The 12,416-nt window shown below is 31.0% G+C and overlaps 1 protein-coding gene across 1 annotated transcript; it reads right to left on the reverse strand.

The window, feature by feature from the left end:
* Window positions 1–745: 745 nt before the first annotated feature.
* Window positions 746–6,012, reverse strand: LOC137825594 (putative methylesterase 11, chloroplastic). The gene is made up of 5 exons (XM_068631293.1): window positions 5,332–6,012; window positions 3,793–4,029; window positions 2,391–2,534; window positions 1,971–2,102; window positions 746–1,222 (listed from the first exon to the last, which is right to left on the reverse strand). The coding sequence occupies exons 1-5, from the start codon at window positions 5,644–5,646 to the stop codon at window positions 950–952; spliced, it is 1,101 nt and encodes a 366-aa protein (XP_068487394.1). The 5' UTR covers window positions 5,647–6,012; the 3' UTR covers window positions 746–949.
* Window positions 6,013–12,416: the final 6,404 nt, after the last annotated feature.

Raw genomic sequence — 12,416 nt, forward strand, 5'->3', positions numbered from 1 at the left:
TTTCCAATATTTTTCAAGGAAACAACAAGTTTTCATTCAACAGCGATATTAGTTTAAATTTATAAAACTCAGTAACTCCAAGCAGGATTTAACTGTTATTCTTACTAAATTTTATAATTAAATCCTCCAAATCCATGCTGGATAGCAACAGAAACACTAATCATCACACACAGCCAAGAGATTCAGCAGAACACTAGAACATATCAGCTTTCTTACAATTTTGCAAGCACGGGGAATTTATTCACTCGTGTTGCTAAAGGTAGAAAACACTTATTATTAGAGTCGTAAGTAAAAATATTGGAGCAAACTGGCTTAAACAAAAAGTAGGTGTAGAGAACAGTAGCAGCAGCAGCTCAATGGAGTCTCCAGGAATCTCAAAATGTAAATCTCCATCAACCAGCAGTATCAATGGAACATAAAAAAGAATGAAAACACGTTTGATGCCAAGGACTCCTTTCAAACTGGCTTAAACAAAAAGTAGGTGTAGAGAACAGTAGCAGCAGCAGCTCAATGGAGTCTCCAGGAATCTCAAAATGTAAATCTCCATCAACCAGCAGTATCAATGGAACATAAAAAAGAATGAAAACACGTTTGATGCCAAGGACTCCTTTCATGTAATGTGCCTCTGCATCATGATATCTTTACTACGGTGGACGCAGTGTTGCCATAGGATCAGTACGTTACAGCTTTTCTTTTCTAATTGTCTAAGAGGGTAACTTGCAACGTTAATCAGCAGGTACCGACATTTATAACTAGTGATACTTGCAATATAAAGACCTGGTACAAATTACAAGATATACAAGCTAACTTCCAAAATTTAACTCCAAAAATAGGAAAAAGAATGAAACCTGTAACTTGCACACAATACTAGACTTAAACTAATAAGCCAAATGCACATTCTTATTTCATGTGGGTAGGGCTTCACAAACAATATAGCCAATGAATGTTCTCAGAGGATCTTTGAGATTTCTACCAATAACTTATGCAGAGCCTGAGGCTTTGAGAAAAAAGGAGAATGATCAGCCCCCTTTAAACGGAAAACCTTCTCTGGGGGGTTTGCATTTATCATGTTCTCCTGGAGTGAAATGGGTATGGCATTGTCTTCAAGAGTTTGTATATAAAACCGCCTTACAGATCCATATTTCAGGTCCGAAAGGGAAAGCTTCTCTAAAACTGGTGCGAATGGTACGGACCTCATGGAAACAGATGCTAATGCAACATCCTGCATTTAGAAAGCAACAAGAAACAAGGAGGGTCAGGGAAAATAGATATAAACTCGCAAAAAACTATTAAAAAGAACAGAAACAAAACTTAGATTCTGAATCACATATACAAATGTATATAATAGTCAGCATATTTACGAATGCATCCCCTAATGCTAGAGAACATTTTTGGTTAGCAAGGGAAAGATCCTGACAGCAAGAATTTAAACAGAAGACTGTAATACAAAATATATCATACTTTTAGTACTATGGTCCACAAAGCATAGGTAAAGCCTCTATTTGAAGTAACAGATAAAAGACAACGAAATCTTTCTGAAAATGCTATATGTTCAACAGACAACACTGAAAACTATCCATTTTGAAAATTATGAAGCACTGATAAAGCAGTTGCCTGCAGTTCAACTAGTTGCACAATTTCAATTATCATACAACATATATTTATGTGATAATTCTCACTCTGATTATAATGGAGTGGAGTCCCCAATAAATCTGTAGATCAACTAATCATATGGTTTACACTCTACAAATAAAAATCCAGGAATCAAATGTTAAAAAATACTTTGCAAATCTTTATACCAACTCAGACTGAAAAAGAGATTGGATAAGAAGTAATGATGAGTCACTTTCACATGTACTGTCATCTAAATATAAAAAATGCTCATGCAGCAGTAGCAAGGGAAGACTTCTGATTGTTCACTTGGACAAAAATGGAAAGGAGGAAATTCGGCCACCACCCAAACTACTTACTTTGGAGGGACTTTGGTTGAATAACAAATCCTTCAAGAATGACTTGTCCAGATCAAAAGAAGTGGGAGGAAGATCATTCCCATTAGCATATATAAAATTCTGAGCCTGTTGCATAAGATCGTCTGAACCTTCCTGCAATATATAGCCACAAGCAAATCATCACTAAAAGGATAGAAGAATTCTTCACCTTTAGAAATTAAAATCGCACATATAACCAGCAGAAATTATAAAACAATTCAGATGCCCTCTGTCTCTGTTTTCAACCTTAGTCCATTGTAAAATAAAAATATTCTACTCCAAAGTAGAGTGATTTCATAAATATGAGAGTAAAAAAAATTTCGTAGAAATTTTCAGATTTCATATCACAGTTGGAGTAAAATAAAGAAGCATCAGTCTTAAAGCTAGCAGGAGAAGAAACACCTGTTGAGAAATAATATCGAGAGTGCTTTGTCCACTTGTCAGCATTGCTGCAGCAATAAACACAGCTTTGGAAATCTTAAGAGGAAACATCTCCATTGCATATGATATACATGCCCCACCAAAATCATGCCCAACCAAAATCACCTTCATAAGAATTCAAAAGGTAAGAAATATATGGAAAAAAAAAAAAATCCTAGAGAGATCAGACCTTGTACTACCAACATTGCATCCTAGCAAGCAACGACGCCAAATGACCCAAAACTATGAGTGTCCTCCCAGGAGCAAAGTGAGGGTGAAACATTTACATTTCACAAAGTGAAATTTAATTGGAACAAACTAAGACTATAGAGGAAAAAAAACTACAAGTTGTAACACGAACATGATTGCCTCAAATTAAATCTGAGTGTGTTTCCAAATACAATTAGTGTCATGATAAACATTTTAACCCTCAGAAAAATATATACGAAAACAAAATATTGCAACACTGTTAACAATGTGACCCATTACCACATATCCTAAGCAATTTCAGGGAAGTTGTACTATCCCTACTTCACCACTAGTCGGGAAATAACTTGTTAGCTTTATGATTTTTACAATTGCACTTACAAACTTCAACCCAAATCATCAATAATTTTCTCTAGAACCTTTTTGTCCTGTTAGTACAATTTCTTTGCTTTTCAGCACCTCTTTTTGTCCTGATTTTTTTCCACATTTTTAGCCATGAGAATACATATTACTTGTTCTCTTCTTGACCATTAATCTACTATGGCATTTATAACAACACTACAAAGTGTATTTGGAGGGGATGGGAGTGGCAAGTACGGATGGCAAATGAACTGGTCCCTACACATACTGTCCGAATCCATCCCAGTTTTGACAGGGAATCTCTGCATTACTAGATAAGAGTATATGGGTAATACTCAATTTTTTAGATTGAATATGGGAATGGATTGACATTTGCTACAATTATAATTTCTTTCTTGATATTTGACATTGGAAAAAAATGTGTATGCTTTTGGCATTGAATACTTAATAATATCATGTTTGCTTTGCTGTAATTTTTATATTTTATAAAAAAATTATTTAATTAATATATGAAACAATAACGAAGTGCCTACGGATGCAGGTATGGGTATACTCATTCTGTTGAGTATGGGGATGGGGATGGGGATGGGGTTGGAATAGTCAAATTCACACGCATCCTATTGCCATCCCTGATGTCAAGTCACAAAACCATGACTTTCACCATAAGTTGGCGATGATTGAAAGTGTCATACAAGCTAAAAGCCAAGCATCATATCTCCACTAAAATACTCCACACCAACACAGTCAATGGAGATAAATAATAAGGATAGAATAGATCAATCGATTATTTACAAAAAATGGAAGGCAGTGTAAGTACCTTTTCGCCTTCAGGAAGTTTTTCAAGGACGTCAGTGAGTGGCTTCACATATTGTGACAAACTTGTAATGCTGTTTGTATCAAATGAACTCACTCCACAACCAGTTAAATCTATTGCAGCAACTTTATAACCACTTTCTTCTAGAAGTGCAATAGATTTATACCAACACCAGGCCCCGAAGCCACCTCCATGAACAAGAACAATATGATTTGTCTCAAGATCATCGACTTTCACATCCTGTCAAATTGAAAAGCTGCATGTATAAGCTAAAGGGAACACGCCAACAAAGATAACAAGGAAAGGATGAAATAACGAAAAGTTAATTTTGAACTGGCAAAGACAACATGAAAGTGTTAACAGCATGCCATTCTTTTGCTAGAGCTCCAAATAAGTAAATAAATAAATAAAAAGTAATGGATTCCTGTTTTATGCAACATCATAGAGTCAAATAAGAAGAAAGGAGATTTGTAATATAAATGTTTGACTGAGAAAATGACACAACAAGTGCAAATTCAAATCAGAAAAATCGGTACTAGATCCATCTGAATTTCAATGTCACTTTAGTAACCCTGACATCTATGTTGTGACAAGAAAGAGGCAAAACAAAGTTCCCTTCAAAGCTACCCCAAACTTCCAGTAAAAAGCACTTCAAAATGACAAACTTCACCTCCTTCATACGCCTGCCATTATTCAAGACTAGAACACAATTCTTTACAAAATTTTATTTGAAGTATCTAGAGGACATGCCCCGGGATGCTGTAACACATGTCTGCACAATAGTATTAGATGCAGATGAAACAGGTTATTTTATTTCCCAACACTGTTCTGATACAAGTCTCGGGGGCAGAAGAAAAAATTAACTGACCATTACAGACCATCCATTCCAAAATCCTATCGCTTCCTTCAACATTCCATTCCACTTTCCACATCTTCATCTACTTTAACTCTAAGAAACCACATCATCATAGAAGCCCCCTCAAGTAATTATCAACACCGTAACTTCAACCAAAGCCCGAATTCGGATTTTAAAAATTACTATAAACATCTCAAAACGCCAACATCCATACATTTCCTTTCACATCACAAAAAGGTTTTAAAAACTACAAAAAAAAAATATAATAAAACAATAACCCTCACTACGCCAAAGTTACCTTAATCATCAAAATTTTCAAAATCACCCAACACGGGTACAACAAACCAAATCCACCAAAATTAACTAAATTCTCAAAAATTCCAAAATCAAAAAACAAACCAAATCAACCGAAGAAAATAATTCCTCACAAAAATCACGCAATGACTCCTTTTTTTCTTCAAAGATTTTAAATAGCTATTTAGTCAAGGCTTTTTCCTTTTCGGATTTCGGCAGCTATAATCTTCCGCAATTCCCTACATTATTAATATCAATAATCGCGAAAAAACCGCAACAAGGACCTAAAGATCAAAACCGTGAAGTTCGAATTGCATCCCCCACAATAAAAATAAAAAATAGAAACCTTGGTTTTCAAATTTTTTTCCATTTAAACTATCAAGAAGGTTCACCTGATTGAGAAGCTGATGAGGTTGAAGGAGAGGGTCGGTGAGGGACCTGGCCCTGGAGCTAGAACTCCTCGGCAAGGTGTTGCTGTTGCTGCTGCCCTTCTTTGAGACTCCATTCGGGTACCTAAGCGAAGTGGAGCGATCGAAGTTCTGCTGCTGCTGCTGATGCTGCTTGAAGAGAATCGCGGCGGCGATGGCCTGCTCGCGAATCGCAGCGTCATCGAGCTTCCTCTCTCTGCGGGAAACAGAGCGCTTCTTGGCGGCGGAGGAGTGCGGCGGCGCGGGCTTCGCCTTCAAGCGAGCGCAGATGTTACCCATTGTAACAATCGAAATTGAATTGAATGGTGCTGGTGGTGCATGCAAAAGAAGAGAAGAGAAAAAAAGAGAAGAGTGTGCAATAAAAGAGCGAAAGTAAAGACAGAGAGAGAGAGAGAGAAGCGAAGCGTGGCGTGGTGAGGTGGGGTTTGGGAAGTTTCAGTCAGGTGTGGAGTTGGCAGAAACAGGGAAAAAGAGACTTTGTTTGTTTACAGGAAATAACGTTGCTTTGTTTTGACAACGTACGCGTCCAAATACTTGTCCTCCAAATTCAATACTAAATATATTAACAGTTACTAATAATTATGATCGCGAATTGATAGTTACAAATTCCAAAATTTCGTTTTCCGATTCCAAACAAATTCCGCTTCACCAAACTTTTTCACTTTCTCAAAACTTAAAACAACGTTCTCTCACCAACGTATTTTACTTTCCACAGATTTTTTCCGAAATTGTTCACACGTAATCTTGACTTAAATAAAGGTGTTTGGATTTTTTTTTAAACAAAGTTTGTTACCAAACTATTTAAAAATTACTCGTTAACAAGGATTTTCGTATCAACAACCGGATTTGATTTGATCATATATATTGACGATGCGTCGTGCCGTTGAAAAACTAAGAGGGAAAATTGTACAAATATTTTAATTTTGATTCTTATATTTTGAAATTAATTGATTCATTTTTCAAAAAAATAACAGTCTTTTTCTGTTTCAGAAGTATTCTAGGCTAATTTATATATAAATGTTATTTTTTAATAAATATGATTAAGAATAATTTGAAAATATATTTTTTGTATAAAATTAAATAAAATTTAGTAGTCATAATAGGATAGGATTAAATATTTTTATTTCGAGAGAATATGAAATTAGACCACGATGAGCACATTATTATTGATAATAAAATGGCTTAAGAGGAAGGCATCTTTATTGGCTTTGAATGATTTGGTTATTTATTTGGAGATTCCTATAGACGTGTCTTTTGCAATTTTTAAAATCTCTGATCCAGAAGTTACATGGAATTTACTTTATACAATGTGGATTAATTTTTAATTTTACATATTCCATAGTAAAGCTAATGTAATTAGTACTCTACTCTACGAGCACTAGTTCAAGATTTTCAAACAAATTTTATTGAAAAGTGATATTAATATTATATTGTGACATTTTATATACTATATAAATTTTAACATTAAAATATTTTCAATTTTTAATTAATATGTGTAATATTTAATTTGTTGCATGTAACGAATATGAATAGCAATTTATATCAGTCATATTAAGGTAAATTAGTAATTTAAAATAATAAAAGCATCAACGTGAACATTATAATAAATTTCACGTGACTTAAAGATAAATATTACATTTAATTTATTTTTGGGTGATTTATTATACTTTATGTTTTTTAAAAAAACATATATTTTCAAAGATTAGCATTTAGTTTATCCTAAATTCTTTGGACAAATATTATCAGCAAAATAATGCATTAGTGGAACAATATAAACCTCTTTTCTTAATAAGTATGTGTAGTCAATACCATAATCTTTAGGTCTACAATACCATTCTATTATATCTCATCACACACCCATAAAGAGTAATACTACTACATTAGGTATTAATATACAAAATTACATTAAGTCATAATATTATATAGTTATTCACGTACAAATGCATGCATTTTATCATCATGCTTCTAAAATAAAATTATTTAAACACATCGCATAAGCAAGCTCATATTTATTGAGTGACTTTGTTCCCTTTTACAGAAGAAGACTTCCTCGTCCGAGTTACTTCTCATCACTTGAGTAATATCATTTCCAAATGAGAGGAAATTGATGTGGTTTCTCTCTTGAATATCCTCTCATTGCTTGAACGATCATTCTCGATAAAGAATAAATTGGTTTAATATCTTACTTAAACATTCATTTGTTGCTTAAGTAACCATAATTTCAATCTCTCAACGCTTTAAGCATCAATTTAATATTTGAACGATAATTTATGACTTTAATGAATATATTGTTGCACACTCAAACAAGTTTTACTAACATCATATATCACTATCACATCTCAACACTAATCACTATTATCTCACTTGAACTTTTGAATATTCTAGATAATAGATAATTATTTCAACATTTTTATAACTTAATCCACAAGTTATCTCTTATAAATTATAAATTTCATTAAATTTATGGTAACAAACTTATTAAAATAAACTAAAGGAGTGTGAGAAACTGTAAATTGTTTCGTTCCTCTTTAAACAGGTGAATGATAAATTAATATATTTATATTTTATTATATTTCTATTTTCAATCCCTTAATAAATGTAGATGATTGGTAGTAATAGTAGCAATTGCTTTTACTAGCATGTGTCACATTCAGTATGCTTTCCACCTACTTTAGCCATTTTTTTCTATGGTACAATGAAGGGTTGACTATATAATATACCATGTCCCTTAGAATAAATAGGGCTAGCAAAATTAGTTGAACCTCACAAACAAATTGATCTAACTACATAAATGTTAATGTGATTTTTTTTGTTAACATTACATAAATATTAATGAGAAGAGAGTCTTCATTTATTAGCCTATAAATTGAGGTAATATTTTATCCTATTTTGTCGATGTTTGGTTATTAATGGACGCAAATTTTAACTGTGTTCCACCCCATAATAAAAACTATGGTCCATCCATTTTATTATATGATCGAATTTGACAACTAAAGTTTATTATTTTAAAAAAATTAAGTATTTACTTTTCCTCAATCTGTATAAACCATATTGGCTGAGTTAAATGAGTAAGATTAATATTAAGAAAATACAAAAATAATTCATTAATAATATTTTTTTTTAAATGTAGAGTGTTTAAAAATTAGTTTATAAATTTCTAATAATAATATAAATTGTTTTAAATATCAACAGTATTTTAATTTTAAAAAAATATTTAACTTAATTAATATAGTAACTAATTATTTTTTTTAAAAATAGTTACTATTTAATGATTTTTGAAGTATATGTTATTTATTAATACCACACTTTACACGAAAAAATAGATAAAAAAATTAATTTATCGGATAAATTATAATTATATAGGTAAAAATGAAACAAAAGGTAAAACTAAAGGAGTAAAATGGTGTTTTAGTTATTCAATGTTAAGGAAATAAATCCCTTCACGACCAATAATTCAAGATTAAACTATAGAGCACAACGATACTACATGATATAAAACAACACAAATTTAATATAGTTTAATACGTATTCTTTATATTAATGTAAATTTTTCAATAATTATTCATTTTTTTCAATAAGATTATAAACTTTTTTCGCAAACTTTAAAAACCATTTGCATTACAATTTTTTCCAATAAATTTCAGAAATATTTTCCATAGGATGATCATCCTTTCATTTGGATAATGTCTACTTTCGCATTTTTTTTATACAAATAACATTTTAAAAAATATGCAATTAAAATTTTAAACTATTTTTTAACATGTAAGGTAGTGTATAACGTGTTTAATCTTAATTGTAACCTTCCAAGTTATTAACTATTATAAAATACATAGTATTTATTATTTAAAAAAACAGACATGTATATAGTGTAAATATACACAAATTTTAAAATTTTCAAGTAGACATTTCTTTCTATGCTAGTCTAGAATGATTGTTTAAATATATAATATATTTTATTCTCTTATTAATTATAATCATTACATAACAAAATATAATAAACTAATATAATTTAATTAAGACACAAAATCGATCGTATAAATATACTAAATACATAAGAGTAAAGAATAATCTAAGTTGTTTTTACATCAAATTGATGGGATACTATGTTACAGAGTAGATTTTAAACATAACTCAACCCTATGAGCCGGTTGTATGGGGTTGAGTTAGGATTAAAGTTCACCTTGTAATATGGTATCAGAGTCATTTCGATCATATCCTAACGAGTGTTTGTTGGGTTTATCAGGTCATCACCCATAATATGTTATCCCACGCACGAGCTGTTGTCACTCTCGACGTGAATGGGTGTGTTGGAGATCCCACATCGACTAGAGATTAGAGTCTTTCATTGTATATAAGTGGGTGCAAACCTCAACCCTATGAGCCAATTTTATGGAGTTGAGTTAGACTTAAAATCCACTTTGTAATACAAATAAAAAATATGACAATAAAACCACATCCATACAAATTAACATAAAACAAAAGACTTATTAAAAAAATTTAAAAATGAAAAATTTTCTCACATCAAAAATTTAAATATTAAGATTGATTTGAATTTTATCACCTTCTAACTTTTATGTTAGAACAAAAGAAGTTAAAAAAACATCTTAAAATTTTAAAAAGAAATAGAAAAAAATTAAGAAAATATAGAAAAAATTAGAAGAAATTAAAAAAGAATTCAAGTGTGAGTATAAGTCTTTCGTATCAACTAAAATTAAAAAAATAAACATTGTATAGAAAGATTCATAAATTCATTATCTTAAAAGTTTTGGGGATAATTAGTAATCTAAGTATTTGTACTTTAATAATTTAATCTATTAGATTTTTGACTTGTAAAGTATAATATAATTAATTGATAATTAAAATGTAACTTTTTTTTATTTTTTCAAAGCTAAATTAATCAATTTTAAAATCACAACTTTATAAAAATCCTGCATATTTCGATACGACAGAAAAGGGGTAAACTAAATTAAAATAAGCATTAGTTAAAAACATCTATGAGGAGAATCAGCAAAGAGTAAGCAATTCTTAAAAAAAACAAACTAATTCAATAACATGTTTGTGATTCTTTTTTGGAAAAACAAAACAATGTTTCTAAAGTGTGTTGATAATGGTAGTAAGCAAAGAAAGCATTTAATTTACAAACATGCTCACTAGCATATACTATTTTCCTCGGTTGTAGCAATCCACACACAAACCAATTCCATTTCCTCAGATTTCAAACCACTAGGACCACTCTTTAAATATACATTTCTTAACCAGGACCACCATTTTTCTTTCTGCAACTTTTCAGCTGAAGAATGCATCATCAAGAGGGTCATAAAAAGCTTTATATATCTCACAAATCCTCCAATAGGTTTGATGAACACTGCATCTTCTCAAGCATGTGAATCTACAATCATGGCGTGCATGAAATGTGCACATGATCCCAGTGAACCTTCTGCAAAGTGATCGCAATACAACCAATTAACTTTAAGGATCTGGTCAATGAAAACTGCTAGTAACTTATATTACAAATGATAACTTTTTTTCTGGTAAATGCTATTATAACATATGATTATATAACTTTAAAGACAGGGATGGATTGATTATTCCTGCAATCATTCACTGTACCTTCTTATATAATGAACTTCCTTTAATTCTTTGCTGAATATACGTGGCTACACGTACACCTTATTCATCATCACTTCCTAATTTTCAGTGAAAATGGAAAATTAAATTTAAGGTTTATGTTTTACTATTTTGGTTTTTTACTATTATATTTATGAATTTGATATATTTAATGAATGTGTTAAATGGTTGGAACTGTTTTCACGGACATGTCGGTGGGTAGAGTGGAAGTTATTTGGTTGGAAGCATAGTGTGAGATTTGAGTAGATGATGCATCATATGATGCTCATTGGTACCTTAGTTTTCCTTATTAATTTGCAAGTAGTGGGTGGGAAGTGCCCTCCTTTAATAAACTTTCATGGCTAATAATTCCAATTCCACTAAAACCTTCCTCAATAAACCTTCTCATCACTTTTTCTTCTTTTTATCCTCAACTTTTTCATTTTATATATTTGTTTAATATTTTATATCGAAATTATATTATATAAATAGTACATAATGAAAACTTACAATTTGATTTTATGCCAATTTAAATTAACTCGATTAATTTAATTTAGTTAAAATGAATCTAAATGTTAAAGATCCCACATCGACTAGAAATTATGATATTTCATTGTATATAAGTGGGTGCAAACCTCACTCCATGAACCGGTTTTATAGGATTGAGTTAGGCTTAAAGTTTACTTTGTAATATGGTATCAGAGTCATTTATCAGGCATATCCTAACGACTGTTTGTTGGATTTATCAGGCCACCCGCTATCAAACCGTGTTATCCTACGCACGAACCCTCACTCTCGATGAGGGATGGTGTTGAGATCCCAATATTTTTATAATATATGTATAGATAGTATTTTTATAGAAAATTATTAATAATTTAATACCTACTATAAAATAGATAAGGTTATTATTATTAATTAATTTTGATATATATTTTTGTGGGTTTAGTATGATAGAATTAACTTTATTTATTTAATAATGGATGCACCAACCAATGCACGGAAGGATTTTTCTCATAATCTGCTGCAAATTGTTTAACTTTCATTCTTCTTAAGTGTCCTTCACCTTCCTGTTCCTGCAGTACTTCAATCTGGCTATGCCCAATAATTAAAACATTAATATCCAAATAATTGTGCCTCTATCAATAAGTTTCCATTGTTGTTAAAGATTCAACATCTTCAATAATATCACATTGCCTAATCTAACATATTTACTCCATCATACATTTAATTATACAATTAATGTTCTTTTGCAACATTCTTCACTCAATTTATAAAATTTATATGCTTTTACACACTTAAACTACCTTTTACATTCGATACAGGCCAATTTCTTCTTTCACCTCCATATTTGGTGAAAAGTCAGATTTATTTTTAATAAAATCAAAAATTAAGTCTAACTTCTTACACTCTTTATTATCTATTGTTTCAAATTTTACAATTCA

This window comes from Phaseolus vulgaris, chromosome 8 (genome assembly GCF_000499845.2).
Source record: "Phaseolus vulgaris cultivar G19833 chromosome 8, P. vulgaris v2.0, whole genome shotgun sequence".
NCBI lineage: Eukaryota > Viridiplantae > Streptophyta > Magnoliopsida > Fabales > Fabaceae > Phaseolus > Phaseolus vulgaris.

Coding starts and splice junctions, on each gene's coding strand:
- LOC137825594 (XM_068631293.1), bottom strand. CDS start 5,646: ATGGGTAACATCTGCGCTCGCTTGAAGGCGAAGCCCGCGCCGCCGCAC. Junction 4,030..5,331: donor CTCATCAGCTTCTCAATCAG/GTGAACCTTCTT, acceptor TCAATTTGACAG/GATGTGAAAGTCGATGATCT. Junction 2,535..3,792: donor AACTTCCTGAAGGCGAAAAG/GTACTTACACTG, acceptor ATTCTTATGAAG/GTGATTTTGGTTGGGCATGA.